We start from the raw sequence: 16,423 nt of genomic DNA, 5'->3' as shown, positions 1-16,423 counted from the left end.
GATACAGTGGCCTGCATTTTAAGAAATGTCAAATCTTGGGCTATGTCTCCAATTTCTGTTACGTGAAGTGGAGGAAGAAAAAGTTGGAGGGGGGCTGGTTTCCAGCCTGTCACACTTTGAAGCACGTTGAAGTTTCCCCCCCCACTTAAAAAGACATCTGCTCCCCCCAAATTTTGGGTTTGTTTCGTTCTTCCTAAAGGGAGACGGCAGCCGAACACGGCTGGGAGGAGCAGGGGACCGACCACATTTCTCACACTTGTGTCTCGAAAACGTGCTTTATGCAGTTATTTGTGATTGCTATTTGTGATATTGTTGCTGACCAGAAATTAAGCTGTTTGTGTCTCTTGGCTGCGTCCGTACTTGGCTAAGCAAATGTTCCTGAACTGAACCGTCTTCGGGCTTCTCGCCCTGGTCGCCTGCTTGCGTTACCGAGAAGCTTAATCCTGTCAATAGCAATGGAAGAACCGATTTAGGTCGTGGCCGTGGGCTAGCTTCAAAGGAAAAATCTGTCACTTTGTCTTATTTCAGGAGGTCAGACACTAGTTCCCCTGCTGCCCGGATCTGCTGGGGCTTTACGAGCGGGACGTGCTGCTCCCTCCCAGGCTCCGTTTGAGCCCCGTGAAGAGCATGAGCGCGCTCGAAGTCTCGGGTGCTGTTTGGGCAAAACTAAGCCTTGGTCCCTGCAGCGCTTGGGCCGGTCCTCAGCGTGCGAGACAGGACAGTCGCCTCGGGCAAGCGGGTGGTGGGGGACCCGGTTCCCCCAAGCCGGTCGCTGCATCTCCCCGAGGCCCCCAGGGATGGTCTGGGCTGCAGGAGGGATTTGCGGGCTCAGTGGGAAGCCAGGGCCCGGGGCACGGGGCGATTTCGACAAGCGGCTCTCTGGGACTGGCGAGGCCGACAGCATGCGAAATGGAAATTTCCCGTCCTGGAAATGATCGCTGGGGCTGGGCTTCATGCGCGAATGACTCTCCTTCCCTCCCTCCACCTCCCAGGCTGAAGCTGTCGAATGAGGAAATCAAACGCGCAATTTTGACGATGGATGAGCAGGAGGACCTCCCAAAAGACATGCTGGAACAGGTGGGTGATGCTTGCGCCGCTCTGTTCCTTGTTTTCATAGCACCTTTTAAATCCGGCCACGCCACGTGAGACGGGAACACCCCATCAGCTTGTGCTGTTCCTCCGAGCACTGGGGGTTTGCAGAGCTGTGGCTGTGTCCACTGACCCTGCAATGCCTTTGGGCTCAAAAGCACGCCAAACCGGCTGGCAAAGGTGAAAAATGACGTCTAAAGGCCCGTTTCCACCTCCAGTCCAACCCTTGGGTCATAAAACCCTGTGGCCTCTGCAGCACTGGGGTTTGGGGTGAGCAATCCCTTTGGGGTCCAAAGCACGCCTGGGTGCCTCGTTAGAGAAGCAGTAAAGCAGCTGGATCTGCGACCCCAAGGTTCACCAGTTCGGCTGTGACGGTTACATGTTTCCTGACTGAAACTTGCAGTTCACGCTTGGTGGGGTTTTATTTTTTAATTGCATTTTTCCAAGCTTGTTCAGTGTTTGTGCAGTCCTCAGGAAAGGAATCTGATTTTTGAGCCCCTTGAATCCCTTTAGGAGCTTTTTATCTGCCTGTTTACTTGCCTGTCCATAAAATTGAGGCAGGCCATTTCAGCCTGTCTCAGCAGAAAAGTGGGAGGATGCATTGCACAAAACTTCCATCTGCAAATATGTAGTTGCAGCAAATGAGAGTCCCTCTCATCTCCTTTAACAGGGTTGATGTTGAAACCTCCTTGGAGTAGATGTAGTACATCTGTTGTAAAACTGGAGTGATGGCAGGGCAGGGCAGAAACCGGAGACACTAATGTGATGGGACAGTGATAACACACTTGTTTTTTGTAGGAGATTTGGAGTCATTTTCTGTACGTATTGAGAAGGTAGTGGATTCAGGTGGCTAGGTCGCTGGTTTGCTCATGAGGACCCGTGAAACTGTGCATGGATCTCATGTCTACAAACCTGCTTTCCCTTGTTTAGCTCCTGAAATTTGTTCCTGAAAAAGGTGACATTGACCTCCTGGAAGAGCATAAGCACGAGCTGGACCGCATGGCCAAGGCAGACCGGTTCCTCTTTGAAATGAGCAGGTATGCTGGCTCGTGCGAGACGCGGCATTTCGGCCAGTGCTGCGCGCATGGCCTGCAACAGTTGAGCAGGCTGATCGTGAGGCTACTGCTTCATGAAGTCTGGGCTGAAAACGTGCCATACTTCATGTTTTGCATGTCATGAAACATATGGGCCCAACTGATGTGAGAGAAGGTGAGGTGCTCCCACCCATAAGGATCACTGGTGACGCTGTGCACTCAAAATCAGTGTTGTGTACCCAGGTGAGCAGCAGCAGGATGGAGCAGGAATGGACCCAGCTGGGTGTCAGGGGAGGAACTGCTGCAATCCTCTTGAGAGAGGTGTCGGGAACACCCAGGGCTGGGCTTTTTTGGAGATCATCAAGCAAGCAGGGGGCACCACCTTGCACAGAGCTGAGCTCACCTGGGGAGTGGCATCTCTGCTCTTGGAGTGTGAGCGGTTCCCAAGGGGCTCTCCCAGCACGCCTACCCTCTCGTTTGGAAAAGAAGTCTCATTCTGGCCCAGGCTCTCTGCAAAAGACTGCATCACCTGCGTCGTGGCCCAGGCGGAAAGTGCTGTTTGAATGATAGCAGTTTCACAGCAATGTTCCTTTTCTCCCAGTGCTAATATATCCTAATGAATACTCAAAGTTGATGGATGTAAATTTTGCCGTGAGCAGCCATGTAGCTGTTCAGACCACTGAGTCCAACTCCTGACCTCCAGCAATGACTTGTCCCTAAGGCTCCCGAGAATATACGAGACGGAAAGGAAATGTCATTTCTTCCTGATCCTGTTAGCAATCATTTAAGGCTTAGAGGTCTTGAGGGATGGATAGCCTTATCTTTTGCATGCACATCCTCCAGAGGTGCTGGTTTAAAATCTTGAAGCTCCCTATTCAAATCCAATTGAATATTGAACTCTCTGAATTTTTACTATGAGGAATTTCTTAGCTGAACTTTGAGCAAGTTACTTTGTTGTAAAGTCAGTAAGTTTTACAATCCAAGATCATTCCAGGAGGTCAAAAATAGAACTGCTCCTGTTCTCCCTGAAAAACACACCAATCAATAACATGCATGGTGTAGTTGCTGAATGTCAAAGGCAGGTAGGATGGAGCTGTGAAGTTCAGACCTGAGCCCTCAGGGCTGGAAGGCGTTCAGAATTAGCTTTCCTGTTTCAGGTCACCTTTCTTCTTCACAGTCTCTTGCCCAAATGTTGTTCTCGTGCCTTCATCTTTTGGAAAGCACAACATGCTGATGCAAGTATTTCCCCTGATTTCAGGCCTAGCTTTTTAATTTGCCCTGTGGCCTGTAACTGAGCATGATGTGTTTGTCATCTCTGATTAATACAACATGAGTGTAGCCTGTGGCCTTGTTGTCTGTGAGCACGTCTCCTGTGGGTCCTGGTCCAAATAACTCAAATCAGACTGCCATTTGCTCATAATTGAGATCTTGCTTAGCCTAAATATGATCAGCGTGAACAGAGCAGTGCCTAGCTTGCCCAGTAAAGGCTTGGACTGGGATGTGTTGCTGGTTCTTCCACTCAGGTGGGTGCAGGTGATCATTTTGAGCATCTGAAGGTCCAATTTCATCCGTGCTGGGAGCCGGTGTGTCTGCATCCAGCCATAGCCCATTGCAAAACCATTGGGAGCCCAGATCTGATCAGCATCTCTACTCAGGAGTGTTCTTAAATGGACTGTTTGTTGATTGTGGTGGGGCATAAATATGTACTTTTTGAACCTCCTGAATTAAGGATAGACTTAAGCATGTGCTTAAGAACCCACCTGGATGAGCCCCTAAAAGGTTGCGATTTAAGTTGCCGTTTTTTTTTCCACCCCAGCGTAGTTTCAGAGAGAAAGGTGGTCATTATTTTTGAGTCAGTGTGGCTCAAGTGTGCTTTATAAGCACAGCTGTGAACAGCAGAGCAACTTCCCTCTGCCTGGAGCAAGCAACGCTCAGCCTGCACCTCTCTTTGTCCTGGCAGGATAAACCATTACCAGCAAAGGCTGCAGTCCCTCTACTTCAAGAAGAAGTTTGCAGAGAGAGTTGCAGAAGTCAAACCCAAGGTCGAAGGCAAGTGACTGGCTCTCCTGCTGGTTTTCTTCTCTGGCTAAGGGGCTTTGGGCTGGCACAGAAAGCGTTCTGCAATCTCCTGTTGTTCGTAAGCAGTGCTCGCTCTCCGTGCAAGGGCAAGCCTAGCCTGCGTGGAAATTGCAAAGGCATCCCGGGAGGGAGGCAGCTGGCGGTCAGCCTTGGCCGGGTGGGTGCTGAGAGGGTTGCCACAAGGCAAAGGGACCCATATGCCCTCGTGGCCGGGGCTCGTGGCACGCGGGTGGTAACGTCCCGCGCCTCTGTGTCCCTGCAGCGATCCGCGCCGGCTCCAAGGCAGTGCTTCAGAGCAGCAGCCTGCAGCAGCTGCTGGAAGTGGTCCTGGCCTTCGGGAACTACATGAACAAAGGCCAGAGGGGAAACGCCTTCGGCTTTAAAATCTCCAGCCTGAACAAGATCGCGGACACGAAGTCCAGCATTGACAAGTGAGCCCTCCCTTGCCCTCATCCTTGGAGGCTTCTGCAGGTTCTGCTTTCACTGGGAGAAGGAACGGGGGGTCCCTGCCTTTGGGATGTGGGTACCTGAGAGCCTTCCCCTCTCTGCCCCGTCTGGCACTTCTGGTTAAGCAAGCATACGTTTTTGGAGCAGGACAGATTTGAAAGGAACCAGAGCTGTAGATTAACATGGGAACTGCTAGGGGCTTTCCTTTCTGGGCCTGCTAAATAGCAATCGGGACTTGTACCTCCTCAAAGGCTGTTTCAGGTTGGGGTGGGAACTGTGTTTGGGAGACCGAGGTGGGACCCTCCCTTTTGGGGCCTCCCTCCCCGCATGTTTCCCGTTAGTGTTGGGGAAGGAAGTCTGGAGCCTGAGGGACCTCAGTGGCTTTGTGGATATGGTGCTTGGACAGCATGGCACCCCTTGAGAGGCACATTTTGGTGCCGGAGCAAGCAGAAAGTGTTTCCCATCAGCTGTGATGAACACGAAGAGCCCCTTTGCTCTCAGCGGCTAAGAGGGGGGACGTCGGCCGATCCTGCAGTGGCATGAGCCATTTTGCTGGCCTTGGCTCCCTGCTTCGGGGACTGTCCAGGCCCGTGGCAGGATTTTGGCTGTGGAAGTGCATCTGGAGTAAAGTCTGAATTTGCAGTATAAAATTGTTGGGTCAATTTATTAAATATGTCTCCCGGTACCTACACCATGGGGGCAAGCGCAAGGCCAGGCCAGAATCATGCTCCGGATGCGTTTTCCCCCTTTGAGAAGCAAAGAGCCTCGTGCTGTGACCTACCAGCCGGCAGAGGGGCTGTGCTGCCAGAGGGGTCCCCGGGGCTCTTCTCCATGGGGACCCCCGTGTATAGCCACCAGCTGAGCTGGAGCTGGCAAGGCCTCAGCTCTCAGCAGAGGAGATGGAGGAAGGGACGGAGATGTTCTGATCACCTCCCCGGGTCCCTGTCTTGGTCTGCAGGCCACCGAGGGGGAGAGGGCTACCAGAAGGCTGAGGATGTGCATCCCACGTCCCCAGCCCAGGGCAGCGCAGCAGCTTCCCGATGCAGAAATCCCGGAGGGTGGTTGGTTACCGGGGCTGGGACTTAACCAGGAGGCTCGGTTCAGCTCCCAGCTCCCTGAACTGGGGCTGTCGCTGGGCTGGGGAGCCGGTGATGCTGCTGTCCTAACCTCACCTCGCCTCTCTCCTAGGAACATTACTCTTTTGCACTATCTCATCACTATCGTTGAAAAGAAATATCCCAAAGTTCTCCGCCTTCACGAAGAGCTGCGAGACATCCCGCAAGCAGCCAAAGTCAAGTGAGTAGGAGTTTATGCAGCAGCGCTCGCGTGTGTGGAAGGAGCCCGCCTTGCTTCGCTCTTCCTTTCCTGCATTTCACTCCCATGCTCGCACTCCCATCCGGAGGGCACAGTGCCCAGCTGGATTGGGTGCTGCCGGCCCGCCTGCAGGCCAGCGCTGGCCAGAAACCAGCCATCCGGGCAGAAGCCAAAAGTTGGCGATGCAACAAGCATCATCTGGTGGCTTTAAATCTCAGCCCTTGCAGCAAAGGTCGTAAGCCTCCGACTGCGAGGGAGGAGAGCTGCCTGGAGCAGCCACTTCCTGTTGCTATCTCACCGCAAAAGCATTTAATTAATTTCTAATGGAACGTTAAGTAATCTGGTGGGAAGCGGTTGCGGTGTGGTTGCAGACACAGATCAGCTGTGCGTCTGTGAGTGCGACGGGGAGGCTCTGTCGTGCTGCGCGCGCAGCTTTCCAGGAGCGCAGGCAGCCCGCGGGACACCGGCGCCACGGAGCTACTCACCTGGGTGTCCTGCCTGGTGCTTGCTTAGCCACCAGCCTGAACCGCTTGCTTTCCCCTTTGAAAACCTGCCCCATTTCTTGTTAAATCCTGCGTGCTTCGCTCCAACCTGTTAGAGTGGGCTGATGCGCCCTCTTTGCAGGCTGAGGCCCTGGTTCGGCAAAGCCCTTAAACACATGCTTGGCTTTAAGTGCGTGAGGAGTCTGCTGTTGCTCTGCAAAGCCCTCAAGTATGCGCTTAAGTCCCTCTGAAATCAATGAGGCTCTATTTGGGTTTGAAAGTTCGGCATGTGCTTACGTGCTTTGTTGCTTTGGGGGTCTGAACGTGTGACAGTGAGTCAAAGACTATCCATTTCTGAAATCAGTAGGCATGCGATTGAGGGCGGACAATCCGTGAACATGAAAAGGGCTTTAAAGTGTAGATTTTTAAAGATGGGATAACAAATACGCATGGAATTTATGATGGCTTGCGGGTCTTTTAAGTTTCAAAGTCCTTTTGTACCAAAGGGTAGATTCCCTGTTGAAGACCTGTAACGTACAAAGCATTTTGGGTGGCAAGTGTCGCGTTGTTTAAAGCGTAGCATAATTTGCAGCTTGTGTTAGTATCACGGGAATTATACAAAATATGTGGACAAAACTTTGCCTGCAAGGAGGAGCATGTGGCTACTGCATCCTTAGGCATCAGTTGAGGAAACTGTTGCGTGTGGGTGGAAAGGAGGGCGCAGTGTGCAGCCCCTCGCCTGGGCACGCTCGCTCACTCGCCCTTATATATGTGTACCTGCAGCTGCTGTGCAAATACACATAAGACAATGTCTGGTAGAGGGTTTTCTAAACTCTGTCATTTTCCTCTAAATTGGACACCGTGTGTAATGGCTGGGCTTGGTCCAGTCTAGAGCAAAACCAGAAAGTTTCTAAATCGCTGGAAAACCTAGATTCCCACAGCCCTGCAGCTGTTAAGCAAGATTGCTGCTTGTGTCAGTCCCACCGCTAGTAATGAACTGCAGCTCTTCACTGCGCTGGAGCAGAGGGCTCCCAAAACTTCCTTTTTCCAGGCTAGACTTGCCAGGAGCGCTTGCCCCATGACTGGACATCACCGTTTCCAGGGACCCCAACGCATGGGCAGATACTCCTGGAAGCGTGTCAAGCCCGTTGTCATCAAGTCTTTGTCAGAAAGCTCCTGTCAGTTCTGGTGACAGAAACCCAAAAGCTCTTGAACTCAGAGCTGGTTGGGGGCTGAGGCCCCACGTAAAGAAAGTCAGTGCCTGCCATTGCGATTTATTTTTATTTATTTGTGTTTGATTTGTCTCCCTTTATGAAAACCCTGCTGTTCGGGTCTGCTGCTGCAGTCCATAGGGGAGGAAGGATGCTTGATACGGCATCCCTGAAGATTGTCTGCTGTGCAATGGGGCAAAAAGCCCATCGTCTGCCCACGCTTGAGAGGGGAAGAAAGAGCTGTGCCCTGCAAAGCCTTCTCCTGAGCTCTCATTTTGTTTGGAGAGGTCTTGAGGCTGCTGAGCCAACGAAGTCTTCCTGTTCCCGTGTCGTTCCTGTGATTGCAGCTGCTGGAGCTGCCCTTGGTCAGCTGCTCTTGCTGCCTTGCCATTTGCCAAGGGGAGGAATGAGGAGGACCCCTTCTCCCCAGTCCCATCAACGCATGCCTTGCTGCGTGCTCAGTATCTGCTCTGAGATTTTTTAACATAGTCCCTTAGATTAAAAATAAACAAAAGTGCTTCGCTTTAAAACAAGCAACCGTAACCCCTATCCGATAGGCTGGTGTCCTAGCTCAGAGACCGTCAGCACAATTTGCTGCTTGAGAGACACTAATCTGTGAACGGGAAGCAATGTGTGGAGCGCTTGGATCTTTTTAAAGGAAGAACGTGGTCAAATTGATTAGAGAGCTGTAAAATTTGCTAGGAAAGGCTGAAAATTAACATCCTGCCATTTCTAACAGCATGACCGAGCTGGAGAAAGAAATAAACACTCTGCGGAGCGGACTGAGAGCCGTGGAGACTGTAAGTATTATTTATTCCTTTACTAGTCCACTCAGACTCCGAGCACCGTGGCGTCCCTCCTTAGGGAGGCAGGACAGGGAGCTCCTAGCAAAGCTGCTTTTATCGCATTTCCTGGAGCTCTCTTTGTCTTTCCTTCCTGCCCTGCACGTGCGTCTGTCCTCTTAGGGCTGTTTGGGGATGGAAGTTGCTGTAAGTTGGTTAGGCATGTGCATGATTTATATCTGGTTCACCAGGGGAGGCTGAGTAAGCCTGGTGATTGTGCCTGTGGAGCAGGACCTTTAAAGTGCAGCGAGGTCTCTCTTTGACTCTAAACCTGCACACGGCTGGGTGCTCGGGCTGGGGACCGCTTCTCAAACTCGGCTGGAGCGCTGAAGAAATGGTGAAGGTATCCTGAAGGACTCCCTGTCTTGCTAAGTAGTGCCTGCTACCTTGAGCACTCCATCAGGTTTTGGCCTCAAAAGCACAGTGTAGCCATGATAATCTAAAATGGGGTGTTCTGTGGTCTCGTGTGTCAGGAGGGAGCAGTGGTGCGGTGCAGCCGGTATCCGTGGCACCTAACATAGGCACACAACTGGAGGCTGCAGGAAGGATGCTACAGAAATGAAGGGGAGAGAGCAACAGTCCCGAAGTCCTGGGGTTTCACCGTGCCATTTGGTGTGACTGGGGAATAGTGCCCTATAACCAAAACGTCTTGGTCTGTAACTGAAGAGCTTCAGGGCTTGTTCCTGGTTCTGCATGTTTGTGTCCCTAATCAGCCAGAGCCTCACCAGATGCACATTTTTTTTCCTGAAGGAGCTGGACTTCCAGAAATCTCAGGTTCAGCAGGCAGGAGACAAGTTTGTGTCTGTCGTCAGCCAGTTCATCACATTAGCCAGCTTCAGCTTCTCAGACGTGGAAGATCTTCTGATGGAAGCAAAAGAGCTGGTAAGGTCACTGGTGTCATTGAGATCCCGGTAGCATTTCAGCCTTTCCTCCAAGTGATAGGGGAGGAACTGTCCTGCCATTCACAGAGCATGTGTTGTGTGTTAACATCTCAAATGTCTCTCCCCCATGAGATCACGCATGTGTGAGGCATGGCGAGCATCCTACTGAGACCCTGACAAGAGAAAGGCTCTGGGATGTTCTTCACGGTTTCTTCTGAGCGTGTGGGTGGTGGGCGGGTGGTACATCCCTATCTGCACCCAGGGCCTTTTTTCTGCTCCACAGTCCAGCATGCCAGGGGATCACAGATGAGGCCAGCAAACTGCTTCTGGGACATAAGATGTGCTGTGAGGAGCTGCAAGGCAGGGGCTAGCCTTGGGAGAGTTGTTTTAGTCAGGGGAAGAGACAGTAGCTCATTTGTGAGGATCTGAGTTTTGGTGAAGAGCATTCACTCAAAACTAGAGGGCTGACTTTGCTCCCTGTATTGTAAAATGGAAATAAACTAATTTTCATAGTTTTAGAGTTAGAAATGCAGTAGGTGGCATCTGAGCCAATGAAGGCTGCAGGTGGCAAGAAAGTGGACTGCCCTGTCTAGTGTTGATGGAAGAGGAGCTAAAAATTCAACTTGGTCTTCAAGCAGGGCGTGTGGTTACACAGAGGTCTACATCAGAGAGACAACCCTGGCCACCTGAACTGCCTCACTTCTATAGGGCAAAATAACAACTGACACGTAACCAGCACATCTGAGACTTGCCTGGCTCTTCTCTCTAGAGAAGGAGGAGAGGAGCTTAGTGACATGAATTGAGGCCAACTTCAGACCTGCTAAGAAAACCTACTTAAAATGTTCACCTTCCCCAGAGTAATGGGTTGGCTTGCACCTTGGTGAGGGCTTTGCAGTCACCAAGAAATATGTGCAATGACTCTTGCCGCATCATCTTCTGTGTCCTCAACAGGCTGGCTTAAGTCTTGGCAAAGAGGAGGCCGCTGGCTAACACCTCCTGTGATTCCTGAGTACCCTTTGCTTCCCCTCCTTCAACAAAGGTGCACACAGCTAGTTTCCATGTCCTCCAAGAACTGTCCTCCAACATAGTCTTTACTCTTGATTGAAATGGCAGAGAGATATTCCAACAAAGAGCCTTTTAGAGGTCCTGTGCTTGTCCCACTGAATGACCCATCTCTCCAAAGACAGAAGTTATCAAGTGGCAGCCCCTCCTCCTCCCTAGTTGCATCAATGTCCACGTAGCACTGTCCTTCAGACCATCCTCCAGTGCTTGAGCATTACAAGTGACCACTGCTCTCCTGAGGCCATGGCTAAACCAGGCCACCATTTTAAACTGTTGATGCCAACCTGGTGGATCTTGCCAGCAGTGAGTTAGGATTGCTGGAGGTGGTGACAAGTGCATGTAAACTATACCGTCTTCGGTTGACTTAGCAGATCTGGAGGAGAAGGTCTGGTTGTGGTCCCCAGAGCCCATCAAAGCCTACTTTAAAGCAAATGCACAGTTGTTCCAGTGGTTAGCAGATAGGATGCACCAGTCATTTGCTCTTTGCTTTTTAAACATGTCCAATTCCAATCGCTTTATCATTATTTCTTAGGAAAACAGAAACATCATTATCTTGTAAACTTTATATTTCATGAGGATAAAATTTTCAACCTTTCCCCACACCAGAAACATGGCAGAGAAGCCAATATCTTAATGAAAATCAACGAGAATGACCCTGATTATGGTTGATATTGTGTCACCTTTCAAGTTCCTCTCTGCATCTTGAAGTGCTAAATCTCTTAAAACAATCAAAGAAAAATATAGCCTAAAGGTATTTTAAAGAGCCTAAGACACCTCCAAAAATAAAGCTAAATCAAACAAGCAGGCTTTAAAAATTTTCTTCTCAGTCAACAGAGCAAAATCAAAGCAACTAATAAATTTGTGCTTTGATTTTGTTTTTCCTTTTTTTAAGCTTGTGTATCTCAAGAACACACCCTCACAATTTTAACAAACTCTCTATGCACAAAGAGTCTCCTTCAGACTGTAAATGAGAACAAAGGAATTAAGCCCAAAGGACGACTTGTGGGCTCCTTGGGGACACTGATGCATTGGCAGATAGTGGATGTCCTGTCCTGACCTTTGCTACAGCTTTATTCAAATCACTTAGGTTAATAGTTTGTGAACAGCATGGAAGGCCGGAAAACTTCCTACTTCCCTACCCAGTTTCTGCGCCCAGGCAGAAAACATCTTTTAGAAGTTTCACCAACACATTTGGTTTCAATATCAGAGCATGTGGCAATGATAAATAATACCCCAAAAATACTTCAAAGAGAACTTAAAAGTGCGAGTTTCCCTTCCCCTGCCGTGTTTACTATTAGTTTTATGTCTTCAGTCTTCGGTCCCACAATATTTTGCTTCCTTGTTTTTACTACTGCTTAGTTAATAAAATTGAGTTAGGGACTATGGGACACTAAGCAGAACCAGAGGTGTGAAGCTTTGCATGTGATTTTAAAGGAGGATGTTTTAAAAGAGTGGTTCTGGGAACTCTCCAGGTAGGCTCTGATAGGGTAGCTGTCTGACGCACAGAAGGTAAAATGCGAGATGATTTATTTCAAGTCTAAGTCAAGGCTTGATTACTCATACCCCTGTTTTTAACTCTGCTCCCCACCGTATCACTTAAAGTGTTTCTCTCCTGTCTGTGAGGTCAAACACTTTCCATGAAGGATTTTACCGGTGCAGTGGATGTCTCCTTAGACTAACAGACTCCCGTCTGCTCTCTCCCAGTTTTCCAAGGCCGTGAAGCACTTTGGAGAAGACACAGACAAAATGCAGCCAGACGAGTTCTTCGGCATCTTCGATCAGTTCCTTCAAGCTGTGACCGAGGCCAAGCAGGAGAACGAAAACATGAGGAGGAGGAAGGAGGAGGAGGAGCGCCGGGCACGCATGGAGGCACAGGTGAGAGGGACCGGGGCACCGGCAGGGCTGGCCTGCCTGTCCTGGGGACGCTCGATGGGCGAGACTGTCTGGGGAGGCCTGAAGAAGGCAACCGTGCCCCGCTGTCCCCCATAGCTCCCGTTGGCCTGGGTGGCCAGGGAGCGGCGAAGGCCAGACAAAGTGCTTCTGCGCCCATAGACCCACCGCCTTTCCCTCCTGGATTGCTTACTTCATTAACTAATGACTCGGGAGGTGGCGTGATCTGGTCGCTAAAAGGCTGGGCTGCGTCGAAGAGGAGCTCTTGCAGCTCTTCGTCAGGCTTCTAGTGCTCCCTTGGTACATCCGTGGGTCTCCTCAGGAGACCCTTCGGCAGCTCACACCTAGCTGTGACAAGGTGACGGTACTTACCCCGTGCCCTGCCCCGAGGTGTTTCCTCCACGGGTGCCTTGTGTGGAGGGGCGAGAGAGAGCGCAAAGCTGGAACGCTTCAGTCTGCGGTCTTGGACTCTTCCCGTGCAGAAGTAGCCCCGTCTTCTCCGTGTCCAAGCCAGAGGTTAGCCACGTGTGCTGGCACACTCATTTCAGGGCAGGGGACCTCAGAGCCTGTCTCGGCCGAGCTGTCCCTACCCCTCTCTGGCAGCCGGGAGCAAGACCCGCTCCAGACCACGGGCCGGGATTTTGGGTGGTGGCCGTGGGACGAGCCGTCTCCGCTGCTGCTGGAGCGAGCGTTCGCAGAGCGGCGTAACGCCTAGCCGCCGGCTGTAAGCGGAGGAACCCATTTCAATTCTTTTTAAGTTTTGTTTTTTAACTTCGAAGCCGCTTTGCGGGGGGAGGAGGCCCGAAAAGGCTTTGAGACGCGGTGCGGGGCCGGCGCTGAGCTCTCCTTTCTCTCGCCCCGGCCCCGCGCAGCTCAAGGAGCAGCGGGAGCGGGAGCGCAAGGCCCGGAAGGCGAAGGAGAGCGGCGAGGAGGGCGGCGAGTTCGACGACCTCGTCTCGGCCCTGCGCTCGGGCGAAGTCTTCGACAAGGACCTCTCCAAGCTGAAGCGCAACCGCAAGCGCATCGCCAACCAGCTGGCGGACGGCAGCCGCGAGAGACCCGTCACCAAGCTCAACTTCTGAGCCCTCCCGGGGACCTGCACGCACGCATGCACGCAAAAAAAAAAAGGAAAAAAAAAAATTTAACAAAACCCGATTAGCAGTCTTTTCCAAGTGGCTAGTTTTTTTTTTTTTTAATTATTATTGTTATGATACTGCCTTGTAATTTGAACTGAAGCAGTGGCACGCTCTTTCTCCACGTGGATGAGTGTGTGTGTACATACGTACTGTATATATAGAGCCGGGATGGTTGTGTGGCTGGAGACAAGCGTCGGGGTGTGTGGGTGTGTGTGGGTGTGGGTGTGTGTGTGTGTGTGTGTGTGTGTGTGTGTGCGCGCACACAGCCGGGGCTCGCTGCCGCGGGGGAGCTTTTCCCCTTCCCTTCGGTCGGGAAAGCGAGTTCCTCCGATGCACAAGCACAATGTCGGGGCTGGTGGGAAAGAGCCGGTGGCAGCCCGAGGCGGCTCCGCGCCCAGGAGCCCCCGTTCCTCTCCCGGCCGCGCGGGGCGGCGAGCCCCGGCGAACGCCTCACACGCGCTCCCAGCCCCTTAACGGCAAAAAAAAGAAAAAAAAAAAAGGAAAAAAAAAGAGTGAACGCGATCCGTTGTGTGTTGTTGTTTTTTTTTATCGTTCTTATTCCAAAAACTTGAACATCTGTGCTTTTGTGCTGATTCCTGAGTTCTGGACTGTAAGCTCTCTTGATAATTCTCGAGCTGTTTTGTTGGGAAACGCTCGTTTTTCTCTTACCGCAACCCCCCGATCCCGCTCAAGACCGCGCTCGCCGGGACGTGCTCGTGGCCCTGGCGCCGCGCGGGTGCGTCTGTACTCCTCAAGCCTCCTCCTGCCCCCGGCAGCGGGAGAGGTCGCTTCTGCGCCGAGCCGAAGAGCGAAAGCTTTTGCGTGGCGATTTCGCTCCTCGCTCTCCGTTCGCTGGGACAAACTGTATCCTCTGAAGGTCGGTCAGGACTGAAGGTCGCTCGGTGCACGAGGGGCTGCGACCAAACCCACCGAGGGCGGTGGGCGACCCCGCTCGCTTCCCGGGGCGTCCAGCTGCGCCCGTCTTTTTTTGTTTGTTTGTTTGTTTTGGTTTATTTTCAAATTTTTTTTTTTTTTTTTAGCGGACACCCAGGAGCAGCACCGCCAAGAAACTTCCGTCTCTTAGCAGCCAGCGTCCCTTTTTTTTTTTTTTTTTTTTTTCCGGATGGTTTGCTGTTCGTCGTCGTTGCAAATTTGTAAGCAGAACTACCTGTAAAATGTTAGTCCAAAAAATAATAATAATAATAATAATAATAATTCAGAGCTCTCAGGGAGTAATAATTTAAAGGTTTAGAAAATTAAGAATTGGAGAATAAAAAGTAAACGCCATTAACATATTAACATTTCTATTCTTAAATTATGCTGAATATATAGAGGACTGTTACTTTTTGCTTTTATTTATTTGTGGTGTGTTTTTTTAAGAAAACAAAACAAAACCTTTTTATACCATCAATACTTTTGTGATTTTTTTTTTTTTTTAGTTTGTTTGTTCTTTTTCCTGTGGAGAGATGAGTTTGTCCCTGTTGCACTAGGTATTAACACTATTTGAAATAAGGTTGGTTTTTTTTTTGTCAGATAATCGGTATTACTGGTGGGGTATGGGTTGGCAGTTTCCTATATGTACTGTATAGCAAAAGTGCTGTTTAAACTAATTTGTATTAAAAAAAAAAGGTTTTAAGCACCTCAAGGCCATGGGGTCTGTGTGCTGTGTGAAAGCTGTGAAATATCACTCTAAACAGAGTTGTCAAGAGCTGTGGTTCTACCATTTTGTTCTTTTCTTCATTGCAACTTTTGACGCACTGTAGATTAAAGAAAAAAAAAAGAAAAAGAAAAGAAAAAAAAAGACTTTCCGAGTAGCATTTAAAGCAGTAACAAATATAGCAGGTAAGCGCAAAAAAGAAGAAAAAAAAAAAAAGTCCAGGACCTCATGTCAAAACAGCTGCAAAACCTGCAGATGATTTTCAAAGGTGGAGTTAAGCACTTTGCTTTAAGAAGGAGGGGGAAATAAAGACAAAAAGGTAATGATAATACTATTCCTTAACTGAAGTGCCTCTATTTATATTTTTTATTTATGCTGAAAAATGGGGCTGATGATACAATTGAGGGAACGGACTTTCGGGGGGAATTAAAAAAAAAAAAGAGAAAAAAGGAAAAAAGAAAGAAAAAAAAAAAGCCTGGCATCTGACGTTTAAGGAATGGTGGCTCACGTGTTTCCGTTGGCCGCCGCGGGGCACCGGGGGGCCGGGACCCCTCCGGGCCCCGCCACGGGACTCCGGTGCCACGTCAGGACCTTTCCTGACAAATGTCTTCATGGCCCTTCCAGACCTTCTTGTGTTTCACAGCGGCCTCGCTATGGGGCTGAGTTTGCCATTTCTCTGTTTTCTTTCCAAAAAAAAGAAAAAGAAAAAAAAGTATATATATATATATATATATATATATATAAAAATAAATGCAGAGGCTGTGTGCAGGTAATTCCATGTGCCATTGTTGAAAACTACTTTTAGATTGGTGCTGGTGTAAGTAGCCACTCTTTTTTCTTGGGTGTGTATTTTCGAGACGATTTTTTTTTTTTTTAATAATGCCAAAAAGGAAAAAAAAAATCCATAATAATTTGTAAACGGAAGTATGTGTCTTGGACCTTATTAGCTTCGTAGTGACCGAGTTAGCCTGTTAGGTGCAAGAATGTTATTAGTGGTAGCTGGCAGGAAATGCTGTGTAATGTCATGAGACTGTACATTTTCTAAGACGGCAATACGCAATAAAGGACCGGAATTGCAGTGCGCGCACGTCGCCGAGCCCACCGGTTATTTTGCAAACCAGCATGCGGAGCAGCCTCTCCGGAGTGGCGCTGGGGGGAAAAAATGGGGGGTTGGGTTTGGCTTTTTTTTTTTATTTATTTATTTGGAGGCGGTTGCTGAAGAAGAGTCATTTTGGGGTTAGGGCTCGGGGATTTGGGGTTGTTGCAGTTCCTGGCGGCCTGCAGTTGTGCCCACTTACT

At 50.0% G+C, this 16,423-nt stretch overlaps 1 protein-coding gene across 1 annotated transcript in view; it reads left to right on the top strand.

The window, feature by feature from the left end:
- DAAM1 (dishevelled associated activator of morphogenesis 1) overlaps nucleotides 1–16,205 on the top strand; it is a 100,997-nt gene extending 84,792 nt beyond the window's left edge. The window contains exons 17-25 of the mRNA XM_067295101.1: nucleotides 993–1,077; nucleotides 2,020–2,126; nucleotides 4,084–4,172; nucleotides 4,465–4,633; nucleotides 5,838–5,945; nucleotides 8,396–8,456; nucleotides 9,249–9,380; nucleotides 12,146–12,316; nucleotides 13,204–16,205. Coding sequence (XP_067151202.1) covers nucleotides 993–1,077; nucleotides 2,020–2,126; nucleotides 4,084–4,172; nucleotides 4,465–4,633; nucleotides 5,838–5,945; nucleotides 8,396–8,456; nucleotides 9,249–9,380; nucleotides 12,146–12,316; nucleotides 13,204–13,413 — 1,132 coding nt within the window. The 3' untranslated portion in view covers nucleotides 13,414–16,205. The remainder of the gene's footprint in view (nucleotides 1–992; nucleotides 1,078–2,019; nucleotides 2,127–4,083; nucleotides 4,173–4,464; nucleotides 4,634–5,837; nucleotides 5,946–8,395; nucleotides 8,457–9,248; nucleotides 9,381–12,145; nucleotides 12,317–13,203) is intronic.
- The last annotated feature ends 218 nt before the right edge of the window (nucleotides 16,206–16,423 follow it).

The sequence above is a fragment of the Apteryx mantelli genome, chromosome 4, assembly GCF_036417845.1.
Source record: "Apteryx mantelli isolate bAptMan1 chromosome 4, bAptMan1.hap1, whole genome shotgun sequence".
Lineage (NCBI taxonomy): Eukaryota > Metazoa > Chordata > Aves > Apterygiformes > Apterygidae > Apteryx > Apteryx mantelli.
This window is presented reverse-complemented; position numbering and strand designations above follow the sequence as displayed.